Raw genomic sequence first — 16,995 nt, forward strand, 5'->3', positions numbered from 1 at the left:
CAAAGTCCTCTTGCATTACACATTCTTGCTTAGCCAGTGCATTCGCAACTCTATTGGCTTCACGAAACACATGCTGCACTCTGCAGCGAGGAAATTTGCCCATAAGCGACCTGCAATCAGTCAGTAGAGAGGAATAGAACGCATTAGAGGAAGCTTTGGATTGAACTAGCTCCACAACTACCTTTGCATCTAAGTCAATTTCCAGATATTGCACCTCAATCTGACCTGCTAGCAATAGCCCATCCCTTAGCGCCCAAAACTCAACTGTGATGTTGGTTATAAACCCGATTGACCTAGCAAAGCCTTTCATCCATCTACCATCATGAGACTACAAGAGTTAAGTTTTATTTGTTTATTTTTATATAACACACAAGAGTTAAGTTTGTTGAATGATTTTGTTTGTTTGTTTTATTTATTTATATTATTTTAAATTATAGGCCTAAAATATTAGGCCCGAGATGGTATCCTAACTTCATGGGCCTAAACTATTAGGGACGAAACTTCAAATCTTACATGAAAACATTGGATTTTTTTTTTTAAATAACTATAAAAACCAAACAATTTTGTTAGTTATCACAGTTTTGAAACTATTTGGATATCTAACAACTTGAGACCAAAGAACTTGATTTTGGAATGCTAAATCGAGTACATTGAACTCCATTTCAATATCGTCTGCAGCTGATGTGGATACTTGGTCCACGTAGGCATCAAACTCGAGTCAAATGGACTCGAGTTCTGTCAAATAGAAATTGAGTCCGTAGGACTTGATTTAGTTGTTCATCTACTTCAACATCTGCAGAAAAACTTCCTTGTTCTTCCAGGCCCCAAAAACCCATGAACAAAACCAAATACAAAACCTAAAACAAATACCTGTTCGGATAGGATTTCCCTAGCCTGAAGCTTTCGCCGCCTGGGTTTAGTCAAAATCGCTGCCTGGGTTGCTTCTCCTCGACGAACCTACCGAGTGGTGCTTGCTTGGTTCTTACTTTGGATCGAAAGCCCCGACTGTGATGTATTGCCGAGCTCCACGAGAGGTTCGTCAACGCTGGGACCCAGCTCGGCAGCCCTAATAGTGCGGCAGCAACATCACCGGAGCGGCGGCGAGAAACCACACCCACATTAAGTTCGACGTGTTCAACCTTCGCCTGAAGCATTCATCACCTGGGTTGCTTTGTTCTCTGGTGCTTCATTCGTCGGTATTGCTGGGTAACGAAATCGAGCGTTACAGACTCGATTTTTTGGGTACCAAAAATCGAGCATTACAGACTCGATTTTCATGCCTACGTGGACAAATTTTCACATCAGCTGCAACACGATGTTTAAATCGAGTTCAATGTACTCAATTTGCATTCAAAATCGAGTCCTTGGTCTCGAATTGTTAGATGCCCAAATAATTTTAAACCTGTGATAACTAATAAAATTTTTCAGCTTTTATAGTTATTTTCAAAGAAAAATCCGCAAACATTCCCCAAACGATACATAAACCAAAAACAAAGGAAACACAAACAGTAACAGAAGAATTTGGGTCTCCCAGGAGTCCCAGTAGACTCCAATTCCCCAACTTCCGCGTTCATACCAGAATTCCACAGAATCTTCCATATTTTTATTCTCATGTATACAGAATCTAATTCTTCTCAATCCTCTTTTTTAATTCAATAGTAATAATAATAATAATTGTTCTTCTTTTGTTTCTCGGGTGGCCATGTCGCTGAGATCCGACGATAGAAAACTGTCTTTCGAGATTCTGAGCAACAGCACGTCTTTCGAAGAAGACGAGTCCTTATTCTTCTACCGCTCAAACTCAGATCCAATCCAAAACGGCGTCGTCGTCCAATCCAGGCCCAAGCCCAATCCCAATCGCAAGAAACGGAAACACAAGCGAAAGAAACCGATCCACTCCGAGTCCTCCATTCGCGAAGATCCGATTTCAGAAGCAACCCTCGATCCCGATACGAATCGCACAAACAACGGATTGGAATCGAATTGCATGCACAGTTACAGCGTCGAGAGCAGTAGCGTGTGTACGGTGGTGGCGGAGCCGGATTTCCAGAACGTGCGCGGCGACGGGTTCAATTTCGGGGCGCTGCGGCAGAGGAGCGTCAGCATCAGCGGCGCCAGTGACGACGCGGCGTCGCGGGTTGGGGGAGACAATGAGAAGGAGAAAGAGAAGGAGAAAGAGAAGGAGGAGGAGGAGGAGGAGAGCGGCGGAGAAGTGAGCTCCGCCGTGAAGCAACGGGCCGAGCCGAACGGGAGTGTCGGTTGCTCCAACAAGTTAGAGACTGAGAAGTCATTGGATTGGAAGCGGCTAATGGCGGATGATCCCAATTGTGAGCCTTTTCTCATTGCTTCATTGTTGTATGAATGTGTAAATCAATCACCACGTTGAGCTATAATCCTGATTTTATGATTATTTTATGTTTTGTTGTGGTTCTATGTGTTGGTATCAGTGTCGTTCAAGGTCGATAAGTCACCCTTGAAGTACTTCATGGAAGAAATGTACAATGGCAATGCGTTACGGAGCACAACGACTATTGGTAATGAGGTAGAGCGCGAAAGAGTTTACGATACTATCTTCCGCCTGCCTTGGAGATGTGAATTGGTAATTTTTCGGAAAACAACTCTATCTCATGCCATGCTAAATAAAAGAAGTTAAGAGTTAAGAGGCAATATGGAAACCATTGAACACAACTCTTATCTCATTTTCAAGGACGCCACCAAGCATAGGAAAATGAGATAGTTCCAAAAAATACTACCAAACATAGGAAAATGTGATAGTTTTCCAAAATATTATGTGCCAAGAGCCTTATCTCTCGATGGCATTAGTATTATTTGGTATTTTCCAATAGAGATGATCAAGGTTTATATTCCCCCCCCCCACAAAAAATGTATAAAAATAAATAGAATAAAATCTTTCAATTGAAGTTTGTGTCTGCCCAATTGTGAACGCATTAGAAATCCTCTACTCATTTATTTTATTCTTTATCTTTCTTTCAATTTGAATGGTATCATAGTTCCTTTGAAACCCACCATTGAACTTGTTTGTACTTTTGAAGATAAACACTTTTAAAGCGACTTTGAAGTTTTGAGGGAGAATTTGTCAGAATTAATGGTTTCTTTAACTAGTAGAGCAATTTATTTGAACTAGGATATGCCAAGAACCTTATAGCTCAATTGGTTGGTACCTCCTAGTGTTCCCAACTGATACATCCTAGTGTTCCCAACTGATACATCCTGGGTTCAAATTCCTCCCTCCTCTAACTATTGAGTTATAATTAAAAATAATAGTTGAACTAGGATATTCATAATTCTTGTGAAAGAGATTCTCAAATATAACAACATTTTGCAGCTTATAGATGTTGGCTTCTTTGTCTGCTTGGATTCATTTCTATCCCTGTTAACTATCATGCCAACAAGGATTCTAATGACCTTATGGAGGCTCTTACGCACAAGGTTAGTTATCTTTTTTGTTTGGTTGTTATCATGGAATAAAGCTTTAGCTGATATGCATGCAAGGATTTAATGGCCTATCTTACAACATAAGCTATGATTCTGTTTGGCATCAACTTTTTCTTGCAGCTTTTTTTAAAATCTCACATTTTCAAAGTATAAGTATACTTTTGCACATATTTAGCAAAAAGCTAAATAAGCTAATGCGAAATGCACACATAACCATAGGTGTTAGTCACTAAATCAACCTAGGTAGAATACACTTTAGGTCAATTTCTCAGAATTGTATGCTCTAATTTATGCATGATTAAGAAAAAATTGACCTTTTTTCTCACCTATCCAAAAAAAAGGACCTATTTTGTCATTTTCCATAGTCTCTGAATGTTCTGGTATTGCCAATGAGCTCTAGCCAAATGGAACTTTTTCCCCTTGTAAAAGCAAGGCAGAGGGTGAGGTTTGTGTTCGAGACCCACTGGATGCATGTGTAATTACCAATTAAATTTATGATCTGTTTTTATCCTTCAGTTTATAAGTTCATTTAATTTTGTTCTGAACTTGTGCGCTGTGGCTAGAAATTTTCCCTGCCTTTTGTATCTCTGATTCCATCTGTTGTGTGTTGAAATACTTTTCTACTTGATAGTATGATAGAATTTGAGGACCGATTGTTTGGTAGTTTAGGTGGTTGATATATGCTTCTTGTCAGCTGAGCTATGGAACTTTAGCTATAGAACTGTTAGCACATAAGTAAACATGGTGGTACCTTTCTACCCATTTTGATATACTTAGTTGAAAAACTTGTGATGCATATGAAATAACCTAACCATGCTTTTGGCAGGCAGTTCAAGATGTGGTCTGCAGCAGAACTGTCTGATTTTGGCTGTTTTCTTATAATGGCCTGTGGAGTCACTCTTTTGCAGCGAACAGGTTTTGTAAGGATATGCAGTACCATTTATATTTGTGATATTCTCTCATTAGATAATGTCTTACTAATTTTTGTTTCTGTAATATTTTGTTGCCTCAGATATCAGCTTAATATATCACATGATTCGTGGTCAAGGAACAATCAAATTATATGTGGTGTACAATGTTTTAGAGGTGAGTAAATAGAATTAATGAACGTGGGATGTAGAACAAGTATTTATTCTTAATCACTTTATGCATTCTATTCTGCTGCTTGTGTTGTGAACTGAGAAATAAAAGATAGTGTAGTCAATTCAAGATGACCAATCTCCTAGGCTTGAGAGAGGAAATAGACATTTTTGGTTAATTTTCTGCTTAATTCTCATTAATGCATTTGATGTACATATATAGCCAAGCATGAGATAACCTCATCAACAAATCCTAAAACATAGGAACTAATCCTATCCTAAAATATAGGGATCAATTTGAATACAAGCAAATAACAATACTAATCTACCACTACCTTTGTCAAATAAAGATCTATTACTAAGCCTAAATTTAAATGCTTCTAATTCAAATAACAATTTATCGAGCACATTATCTTGGGTCATAACATTCCCTTCCCCTTCAAATGAATCTTGTCCTCAAATTTCCAAGATATTAAAATTGATGCTTGCTCATATTGATTAGAGAATACTTGACCTCAAACTTTAAATAGTTGGAGGATAAGAATTCGTACCATAGATATTTGCACCAATTCTTTTAGCATTTTTGTGAATAGAAAATCCTTGATTTTCACATCCTTGAACTCATTGGGAATGACAAATTCAATTTGTGAAATTAGACTAGGCTTATTTGAAATCACGAGAAGATCCCTTTGATCTATCGTTTCCACTTCATTAATCCTTTGATCTTCAAATGCAATTTGTAAGGCAAGTGCATCCTCCAACATAGTACACTTTTGATTCTTTGAAATTTCATGGGATCCTTGAACTTTTGATTGTTCTTTGATTTCCAAAATTACATTGGATTGTTTATCTAAGACCTCTATCATTTGATCCCTCGAATCTTGCATCTGTGCTTCCATCCTTGCTATGCTTTTGGACATGTCCTTGGTAATATCTAACATTCTGTTGACAATCTTCGACATGTTCTCCATTCTTTGTTTGCTGGGATTGACACTCTTGATAGGTAGATGTGGTTTTGTTTTGTTTTTTGTTTTTTTTTGGGTTGGCTGTTGCAGTGGCTGCTTGTATGGTGGCTGTTGTTTGCCTTGGGTTGTAGATGGGAGGATAGTGTGATGGTGTGGCTGTTGGCTCTGATACCAAATGTTGTGAACTAAGATAATTTACTGAATGAAAAAAGTAGTTAGTTTTTTTTGGATAAGTAATAAAGCTTTATTGAAATCAGAAAGAGAGACACCTAAGTACATAGGGAGTATACAAGGGTGAACAAATAAAAAACGAACATTACACAAATCAAGTAAATCCAAAATAGAAGAAAAATGTTGGTTTCTCCACACAGAGAACCAGTTCAATAAGGTTTTGAAAAATAGAAGCTTGAGATCAGGCATGGAACACTCATTGTCTTCAAAACATCTACTATTTCTCTCCTTCCAAATACACCACATCAAACAATGAGGAACAACCCTCCATATATCTCCATTACGATGACGACCAAATCGACCTTGCCAGCAAGCAAATAGCCCAACAACAGACATTGGCATAACCCAACAAACTCCAAATAAACCAAAAACCATATCCCACAACTCCAAAGCAACCGAGCAATAAAGGAAAAGATGGTCAACAGTTTCACTATTACACTTGCACTTATAACACAAATCCAAAATGCAAACCTTTCTTTTCCTTAAATTGTCAATTATCAGACATTTCTCCAAGGTAGCGGTCCATACAAAGAAAGCCACCCTAGAGGGAATCTTCTGCTTCCAAATGCTTTTCCAAGGGAAAAACTACTCACTATGGCCAACTAGAAGATGGTAGTACGCACTGACCGTGAACCCCTTACTCTTACAAGGCAACCAACATCTCTTATCCTCCCCAATCCCCCTTACAGGAGTGCTATAAATGGTAATTATGAAGCTCCTGAAAGCTTCTAATTCCTGATTATGCACATCCCTACAAAAATGTAACTCCCAATGGAGAACTCCATTGGTGTACCTCATTAGATTTGCCACACTTGCCTCTTTGATGCGACAAATCCTATTTAATTCAGGATAGCGGTCTGCAAGAGAAGAAGTTCCACACCAACGATCAAGCCAAAACTGCATTTTTGGCTAATTTTCTGCTTAATTATCATTAATGCATTTAACGTACATAATAGCCAAGCATGAGATAACCTATCAACAAATCCTAAAACATATAAACTAGTAACGTAGGGATTAGTAGGGATTAATTTGAATACAAGCAAATAACAATACTGATCTACTAGTACACTAGTACAGGTCAGATAAAGATCTATCACTAAGCCTGAAATTAAATATTTCTAATTTAAATAAAAATTTATCGAGCACATTATCTCAGGTTATAACATTTAATATTGGGAACTCATGGATAGAACTCATGGATAGAACTCACCCTTAAAAACCAGCTTGCATGCGGAGGGTGTCAAAGAGTTTATAAATATATGGTTAAACTTACACTTAATCCATGTGGGACATTAAAATCATAACATACCACCACGCTCCGCAGCCGACGTCTACGATTGCTCACTCTAGCGACACTGACCCAATGGTAGCCTTTTCTCTTTTTGTTGGCTCCACTCACCTATTAGTAATTTTAAACTAGCTTTTAGGTCGCCTCCTCTGAGATCTGACCACAAAGTTGCATCTCATTTGATCCCATTCTTAATGAGCTACATTCAATTACTCGACGTGGTCGTTGACTCTGATACCAAATGTTGTGAGCTAAGAAATAAAAGATAGTGTAGTCAATTCGAGATGACCAATCTCCTGAACTTGAAGAGGAAATAGATTTGTTTGGTTAATTTTCTACTTAATTCTCACTAGTGTATTTAACATACATAAATAGCCAAACATGAGATAACCTCATCAACAAATCCAAAAATAAAGGAACTAATCCTTCCTAAAACATAGGAATTATATTGAATACAAATAAATAACAATACTAATCTATCTAGGAAGATTTATTCTATCACTAAACTGAATTCAAATAATTTATCAAGCACATTATCTCGGGTCATAACTGCTTGGAAGCAAGATGAACATTTATATCTCGTGAATTGACCTGGTAATGTTGCATGACAATAGAAATATTACTGTAGACTGGAACATATGGATAAACAAGCATGCATCAAGAACAATAAAGGTATAATGAAATTTTTTCCCTATTTGGAAACACAAAGTACTGCTATATGCACAATCTCATCTTTTTTGATAAGTCAGTTTATTAAAGACCTATAGGCTATAGTACAGGAAAGGGTAACTACTCCTAAATATTGCAAACAAAAACTTTGGAGATCTAAAAAATTTTAAGAAGAGACATGGAAATTGTCCCAAGCAGACATCCAGCCATACAGAGATCTCAAAAGTAAGATTTAAGTTTAAGAGTAGAGAGAGAAATGCCGTTAAAAATCCGATTATCCCTCTTTCTCTCTCTCCAAATAATCAACAGAAGGCAAAGAGGACATGCATTCCACAGAACTACTCTTATGTCACCCAAACAGTACTTTCCAACTAAATACGCATCAACTATCTTTTTTGGCATCACCTACTAGAACTTAAATAAAGAGAAGAGTAGACAAGGGACCATAGCTCACTGGCATCTGAGCAGTGAAGTAGAAGATGATTAACTGATTCCCTCTAGATTTATACATGGAAACCCAGTTCACAAGAATTATGTTCCTTTTGATGAGATTTTCCAAAGTTAGAAATTTCCTAATGTAGCTGTCCAGACAAGAAAAAGCGACCTTTTTAGAAGCTTGGTTACCCCAAGTACTCTTCCAAGGAAAATGAATATTACCTGATCCTCTCAATGCCTCATAAAAAAATCAGAAGTCAAACATACTGTTTGGGTTATTAAGCTCATTAGAGAATCAATTGACTCTAATTTCCAGTCATGGAGATCTCAAAGAGGAAATGCATTCCAAACCCACTACCCTTACACCCAAACAGTTCTTTCCAACCAAATTACATATTGACTATCTTCTTGGGTATTGCCCATTGGACACTAAGTAAAGAGAACACAAGGGGCCATAAAACATTGGCAAGTTATCAACTGACTCCCCATGCTACTGTAATGGAGGGCTTCCTCGCAAGAAGCTTTATAGCCTGGGGTGATGAAACAACTTGTTTGGCTTTCTTCTTTTTGACTACAAGGACTAATGAAATTTATTTTCGGTATGCTAGGATCATTCACAGTTATCTTCAAATAAGATCTATTCGGCTTTTGCAGGTAGGCAACTTTTCAGCTTATCTCTATATGTTCATTCTGATTCAACTCATGCTAATCTTGAATATTGGAATTTCTGCATGGGATAATGCTCCAATTTGAACTCTCAACAACCACTATAGGTATCTGGAGCCGAGTTTTCTCTCTTCCTTTGAATTTGAGGGTAAAAAACTCGCTTGTTAGGATCTGATGCATCTAGCAGAATGAAGTAGTGTTCTATTCTTTTTGATAGCATCCTTCTGCATTGGCAGCAGGTGGAGTGCCGCAATCCCATTTTTCATTTTTTATCTGCATAAGCCAAAGCCCAAAGCACTGGCATATCTGTTTGAATGATGAATGAGTAGTGGGCACTTTGTGCTTCAAAGTCAAATTTGATATCTAGGGATGGGCTTAGTGGAAATTATCTTTATCTTGAATTTACAAGAAGGATTTATGAGATTATCCAAAGTTAGAATTTTGTCTAACGCAGCTGTCTAGAAAAAAAGGCAACCTTTTTAGAAACTTAGTTACACCAATACCCTTCCAAAAAGATAAATATCACTGACCCTATCAATGCCTCATTTAAAGATTTGACATCAGATATACTATTTTGGTTATGTCAAGACAATTTATTGGCCTCTTTTCCCCAAATAGGATATAGTAGGACTATTAGAGAATCAGCTAACTCTAATTTCTAGTCTTGGAAAGCTTGAACATACTTGATATTCTAAGAATGGAGCCCCCTACCTTTTGAGTATTCCATATAAGAATTAATGGAAGCATGCTTATCATGCATAATCTCAAATTATTTTTGTAAACTAAAGAATATCGTTGAGCAGCAAGTGCTCTCACCCCTGAAAATTATGAACCAAACAAATTGAAAGATTTTTTATTATTGTATTTTGTGTTTGTGCGTGCATTATATCAGTGAACAAGAATCGATATTGCTCTAATATCTTTCCATTAATTTGTGCTTCTCTGGCTGCTATAAGTGTCACATACAGCTACTGGCTAATGTTTACATAAGACTGATCTTGCAATATTTAATTTTTTTATATATACAGATATTTGATAGACTATGCCAAAATTTTAATGGGGATGTATTGCAAACTTTATTTAATTCGACGGAGGGACTAGCTAGTTGTCCACCTGAAAACAGGAGATTATGGGTGTGGAGATTCATTTGTGACGAAGCTTTAGCCATGGGCGCTTCAAATATCCTTCATTTGTTAATGATTATTTCTTTTATCAGCATTATGGAGATTTATGTTCTTGTTATTTTATTTATCTACCTATTTGGCTCCTTGACTATTCATACTTGCTCATTCCTTCATATTGCTAGCTCAGGCAATCACTTTATCTACAGTTATTGTTGCTCACAATAATGCCTTGCTTGCTTTATTGGTGTCCAATAACTTTGCCGAGATAAAAAGTAATGTGTTTAAGCGTTTTAGCAAGGATAACATTCACGGTCTGGTATACTTTGGTGAGTTAGCATGCTCATAACTTTTCTTCAGTCTATCGAAATGACTAATGATATTGTTCTCCTTGTTTTCGAAAATGATTGAAGTATAGGAAATAAAATGCTCTGTTGATTCTGTGATGCTAGTTTATTTTATTTTATTTCTTTTGGATTCCTTGTTACTTACAGAAGATAAAATTGGCTCTCTTTATTAACATACCTGCGGAGCATGATTCCTTCCCATAGTTTTTGATAAGTAAAATAATTTTATGGGTAAATTTCATCTTAAGCCCTATAGTTTGAGAGCAGTACAAATTAAACCTATAGTTTCAAAAGTATCAAATTAAACCCTGAACTTTTTAAATGTAGCAAATTAAACCTTGGAGTCAAAATTACTCTCACTGTTAACTATTGAAACTGCTATTTAAACTTAAACTAAAAAGGAAAAAGAAAAAATGCCATGGGTGGGTTCACATCTTATTCAGAAGGCAGTTTTTCTCAGGATGGTGGAAAAACCATGAGGTCTTCCAAAGGAGGTGTTGGAAGGTTGGTCCTGGATGCAGACAATATTTCCATGGTTCTTCCATTTGAAAATACTGGGAGTTAGGAGATCATGCCAATAGGAGCCAGCATCCTAAGCATTAAAAAGACGGTAACAGTACTTATTGGGGATCCTATCCATTTTGATGGTTTGTTCAATGTGGAAGAAGCACATGTATCAAGAGGAAAATTATATGATGCTGTATCTTCAAGAATTGGTCATTGATTTCATGAGTTGAAAGCTCAAGGTGATGAATTAGCACTTGAACTAGTTATGCAATTACAAAAACAACCTGTACGAAGTGCAGAATGAACGGTGGCATGCAGCTAGGGGGGCTTGCAGCAATTGACAGAGTGGCTTGCATTGCCCCCCCCCCCCTTTTCTCTCATCATGACTCAGATTCAAAATTGTCTTTTTTTATTATTAAAATTTTAAATTTAATTTAAACAGCAGTTCTAATAGTTAACAGTGTTAGACCAATGAATCTAAGAAAACAATTTCCATCTAATGACATCCACTAAAACAGGAATCAGGCAACAAACATCAATAGAAACCTACCCCCCACACCCAAATTAAAGGAGAGAAAAAAATTTCAGAAATTAACTTTTGCATTATGTTATCTTTATATTGGCATAATCATGTCATTTCTTGTTTCAAAGCGTGAGCATGGCATGAATATATCCATTTGGGATGAGCCCAAAAGAGGTTACATTTTCTTTAACATTATTGTGCCATTCTAAGTTTATGCTTAGTTTCCTTCTGTGCTTGAAAGAAGCACATGGATTTTATTCCATATAGTGCTCCTTGCATGAAATTTGATATATGCTTAATTAATTTCCCTTCATTGTGCTCCAGAGGTTAATGTGAATTCCATTTCCATTTGATGCGTATTTATTTCTATTGTATTTGTGTTGCTTCATTTTTTTTTCATATACTTTTTTGTTTTTGTTTTTATGTTTATATTTTTAATTTTTAATTTATACATGTCATTGCTGCCAACCAGATTCAGTAGAGAGATTTCACATTTCGGCATTCATGTTATTCGTTTTGGCTCAAAATATTTTGGAGGCTGAGGGTCCCTGGTTTGAAAGTTTTGTTTCTGTAAGTTGACTTAACATTTCTTAGTACACCATTTTTGGTTGGGAAACTTTTTTTATAAAGGACAATTTTCTTGCACAGCCTGTTTGGCTTGCTAATATATGTTATTTTGATATGGCAGAACGCACTCATGGTTTTCATCTGTGAAATGGCTATTGATATCATAAAACATTCATTCATTGCCAAATTCAATGACATAAAGCCTACTGTATATTCTGAGTTCCTTGAAGACCTATGCAAGCAGGTATATTTTCAGCATAAAGCTACAATTTAACCAGCTATTATTCTAGGAGATATTTCTATGTCATCCTTGGCCATCATTGTCTTTTCCAAAAATATATTGAATTTAATGCTTCAAATGTTTGAAAAGGAAATAAAATAATAACATAAATTGATTGATTTTAAATATATACTTTGAATGTACATGGGACCTCTCCCCAGTTAATTACAATTATGTAATTGATAAAAAAAAGTTAATTAACATTAATGAGAAAATACTTACCCATGGTTTACAAACTCTTAGAAATGAGATTTCATGATATTATAAGTTTATAACATATATATTTAGCTCATGTCCTCAGCATCGAAGAAGAAGATTCTCAGCTTTGTTTTGTTTTTAGAGTGATAAGGAGACATCTATCCGCCAAAATGTTATGTCTTGCTATGAATTAATGATACAAATGATTTAGATGGTTGACTTATCTGCGAAGACTAGGTTTTGTTGGGTTGTGCTCTTGGAAAACATTTCTTATAGAATAAATATAATTTCTGGAAACATGCTGTTTGTATTGGGGTAATTTTCCCTACACCAAAAGAGAACATGCTTATGGTAAAAGCATGCTATTTTCAAAATTAATGCTGTTGTTTCTGTGACTTTGAGAACTAAAAGGCCCATGACAAGGGCACTAGTATGATGTGATAGCGACATGTTGATATGGTGAGTCTCTAGAAAGTAGGACCCGATACAATTGGACATGATATTAATGTGTGTATGTATAGGCATATATACACATTACACACACATACTTGCATACATATTTTAGACATTGAGTTGAAATTCATTTGTTATATATATAAAGGCTAAATACAGATCACACCCTTTAAGTTTGGTCAATTGTCATTTTTGTCCTTTAAATTTTGTTTTTGTCATTTTAGTCGCCGAAGTTCACATTTGTTGCCAACTTTATCCTTCTGTCCAAAAACTGCCTTACCCCTATCAGATTTCCTCTCTTTTGATCTTGACTCTTTACTTTCACCTCCATTTTCAAAGCTGAGTATAAGATAGTTCTTGTTTGCCAGCTCAAGAAAGATCAGCATCTCTTGGAAGGACAATGTGGATTTGACCCATCGATGCTGCCCCTGCATTTGATCCAACCCTGCCAAGTGATCCTCTGAAGAAATTGAATTTAGGTTTGAATTATGCAACTAGTTGATCTCTGGCATTGACTCCAAACCCATAAGCCTTGCCACTGTCCTCGCCCAGTGGTAGTCTTTATATTTTCCTTGGCCTTCAATTCTTGATCTTTATCACATACCACTGAATCAGCTTCTTTGATTTGATCTGAAAAAGGGTGTGTATGAAGGTTTCTAGGGTGGAGAATTTGGTGTACGATGCTTGCTAGACACCCAGCTGTGGCACTCTTCAAATTTAATAATTTTTTTAATATTAAGAAAGTATTTTTTAATGGATAGCAGCAGTTTATGGATGCTAAGATCAATGTTGGCAACGGAGTGTGAACTTTTATGAGAAAAAAAAATGACAAAAATGAAACTTAAAGGACGAAAATGACAATCTTAGAGGGTGCAATTTGGGATTTTGCCTTATATAAACAATAAGCTCATAAGGATATTGTTCAAACACCTAAGCTATCTCTCTTAAGTGCCTATCGACAAAACCTTTGCTATATTTTACTGATTCTATAAGTAGCCCAGATATTTATTAGTCATTAATTAAACTGTTAACTAAGGTTTTTTTCTCCTCTTGAGAATTAGCGTTGAATCGTTCAAAGTATAAGACATGACATATGACAGTGGATCACCATGGGTCGAATGCATGTCTGACAACTTTTTTTTTAATAAGTACATAATTTTATTGAAGAAGGGAAGGACACATAGGAAGGATATGTGTACAATCCCTTTTCAAAGAATACAAATTGCAAAGAGAGAATCTATAAAATCAACAAATGACTGACAAGTGTTAGAAAAGTGTCAAGAGTCCTACACTATAAAAGTATTTGCAATTGTTTACCCTGATGAGAACAGTCAGGGGCATGTGTTAGATGATTATTATTGTTTTGCAACTTTCTGAACCATCACTGCTTCTCTTTAGAGTGGTGCTATGAAAACTGTGTTGCTGTAAGGGTGTCAAAAAAGTATGCTGACAAGAACTGATCAATGCAAAGATATATATATATATATATATTCTTTTTTCTCCTTATTCTTTACATTTGAGCCTGAATTTAACTTGGTAGTATTTCACTCTCTCTCTCCTGTCCCGTAGGAGTGAGTACGGCTACTGATGTGCTAGATTGTTCTCTTCAGTTGGGTGCAGTTTGACTTGCTAACCTACTTGTTCAAGCTTGTATACTTAGTAAATGTACAGTGCTTGAGCCCTGAGTGGACATATCAGCATATGACACTTAGAAATATGATATTCTACTCTCTGTAAGTTCTAGGCAAACGTACCATTATGGTCTTTACATGTTGGGGTCATTGTCAATTTAGTCTCTACATTTTGCTAGCAGTTAATTTAGTCTTGTTATTTTGAACATGCAATCAATAAATTAATTGCTACTAAAATGTAGGGACCAAAATGATTTTTTCGCTCAAGTTCTAATTAGGAGGAGGGGGAAAGAGAAAAAAAAAGGTGGTGGTGAGAAAGGGTTTTTTTTTTTTTTTCTGGGGGGTGGGGGTGGGGGTGGTTGGTTTTTCTCATCTTGTTATTCCTTTATTAACGTTACTGATTTGATCTGCTGATCCTATTAATGTGAGTTCATGTATGTGAGTGTGCGCTACTGTGCACAAGAAAGACCAATATCTCGATAAGTATAATGTTGTACTTGTACAAATCATTGAATCTAGATCCTTGATGTTTATTTTGATAGCCATTGCAACAATGAGACAATTTTTTTTGTTGTTTTTTTGTTTTGTTTTGTTTGTTTGTTTTAAGAACACTATAAATATCTGATGCTTTTGCTTTATTCTTCTTGCTAGACGTTGAATACACAAACTGAGAGTGCAAAGAAAAATCTCACGTTTGTACCTCTGGCACCAGCTTGTGTGGTAAGCATCAATTAATACAAATTTTCACTTGGTCGTTCATGCTTTAGATTATGTTTTGAACATGTGCTGACTCCTTCAAAGCAATCCCTAGGGATTTATCTTAGCAATTGCGTGGTATGCATGTTGCATATTCTTGAGGATATAAACTTTATGGGTAGAGGGTGAGGTTTTGGGTTCAAAATCCACTGGGTGTGTGACTAAGAAACACAGAAACAACATGACACAGGATACAACAATTTATATATATATATATATATATATATCAATGTTTAAATGTTAGAACACATATTTAAAGCTAATTTAAAAGCAATTGTAGATAGCAAAGTAGTACAGTGATACCTACAGAAGTAAAATAATTATATATATATGTGTGTGTGTGTGTGTGTAGGGATTTTTTAACCAAGTGCTCTACTGCACTGTTTAATAATATAAAAAATAAGTAAATAATTGTAAATTATATTTAGAAGCAAATAATTGTTGTACATTATAACAATATTATGCTCTGGTTTTCTACTATTCTCTTTGTGGATGTCTCAAAATGTTCGTTCACTTTGAAAACCTGACCTGACCGTGCATTTATAACTTTATAAATTATAAAGTATTCGAAAATATCTGTCAGGTCATACAAATTATAAATTATTCTAGTATATCGGTCAGGTCATATTATGATCAATATCAAAACTGTCTCCAAATAAATCGAAGGGTGAGTTGGGAAAGTATAAAATATATGAAAACCTGACCTGATTGAGATTTTATTACTTTTTTTTTTTGGTTTTGTATTGCTATTTTTGTTGATCTTCTTGTGTTTGGCATTAGGTTATCCGGGTGCTGACTCCAGTCTATGCTGCTCATCTTCCATATAATCCCCTCCCATGGAGGCTCTTCTGGATTTTGTTCTTGTCTGCTATGACCTATGTCATGCTCACAAGCCTCAAGGTGATGGTTGGCATGGGCCTTCAAAAGCATGCTACTTGGTATGTGAACAGGTGCAGAAAGAGAAAACACCATCTCCACTATGATTAATTTAAAATTAGGGAAAAGCAATTTTGTAATATTGGGATTAAGTAACAAACTTAGCTTCCCCATACCTCAACGAATAATATATTGGGAGACTCTTGGACCAGTTGAATGCTCAAATACTAGGAGAGCTAATAGCCGAGCAGCTATAGAAGTTTCTATGGTAGAGTTCACAAGGCACTAGCCTCAGATTTTGTTGCAAAGAAGGGCCGCTTGCTGATTCTGGAATGGAACTGTTTATATACAGGTACAAGCCTGCAATTTTGCCTAATTAATGACATAGGTGCTCTCCCTTAATGTCTCTGGCTGAAATACTGTAGCGAGATTCATTCGTTTTGGTTCATTCAAATATAGGTTTACAATTTTTCATTTACCATATATGTTTTGTACATGCAACTTTAATGTTACATTCTTCTCATGTCTGATGAAGGATGCCAAAAAAAAAGAAGAAGATGGAAAACTACATAAAAGAGCCAGAGGTTATAATTTAGTTCAATTAACGTCTCAAATGTATGGAATCATATCAATTTAGTCTGTCCATTGGCATTTGGTGCTCCTTGAGGACCAACTCAGCAATGTCTAGTGGTCCTCCCAACCCAGTAATATAGTGCCATGTGTATAATTTAATTGAGACAAATCCTAATCACAATCCTAACCAAAGTATTCACATAAAAAATGAATAATAAAAAAACTTTATCACAGCTTCCCAATTCCTGCGTCAACAGCACCTTCTGGGGAAAAGAAGTCCATGGCATCTACAGGATGATGAGCTCTGTTGTGACGATGAACGGGTTTTGCAAATTTTTGAGGATTCTTTTTTGGATTGGAGTTTCACAGAAATA

General features: G+C 36.0%; 1 protein-coding gene across 2 annotated transcripts; it reads left to right on the forward strand.

The window, feature by feature from the left end:
• Window positions 1–1,465: 1,465 nt before the first annotated feature.
• On the forward strand, window positions 1,466–16,649 carry LOC142629357 (protein POLLEN DEFECTIVE IN GUIDANCE 1). Of its 2 annotated transcripts, XM_075803327.1 has the most exons (11): window positions 1,470–2,327; window positions 2,448–2,599; window positions 3,347–3,450; window positions 4,283–4,371; window positions 4,469–4,542; window positions 9,818–9,968; window positions 10,072–10,239; window positions 11,760–11,857; window positions 11,976–12,098; window positions 15,068–15,136; window positions 15,953–16,649. In XM_075803327.1, the coding sequence occupies exons 1-11, from the start codon at window positions 1,703–1,705 to the stop codon at window positions 16,157–16,159; spliced, it is 1,860 nt and encodes a 619-aa protein (XP_075659442.1). In that variant the 5' UTR covers window positions 1,470–1,702; the 3' UTR covers window positions 16,160–16,649. The 2 variants fall into 2 exon arrangements, with proteins under 2 accessions (XP_075659443.1, XP_075659442.1); XM_075803328.1 differs by lacking the exons at window positions 15,068–15,136; window positions 15,953–16,649 and adding an exon at window positions 13,154–14,696 and having other exon boundaries at window positions 1,466–2,327.
• The last annotated feature ends 346 nt before the right edge of the window (window positions 16,650–16,995 follow it).

Source organism: Castanea sativa, chromosome 3, assembly GCF_040712315.1.
Source record: "Castanea sativa cultivar Marrone di Chiusa Pesio chromosome 3, ASM4071231v1".
Classification (NCBI taxonomy): Eukaryota; Viridiplantae; Streptophyta; class Magnoliopsida; order Fagales; family Fagaceae; genus Castanea; species Castanea sativa.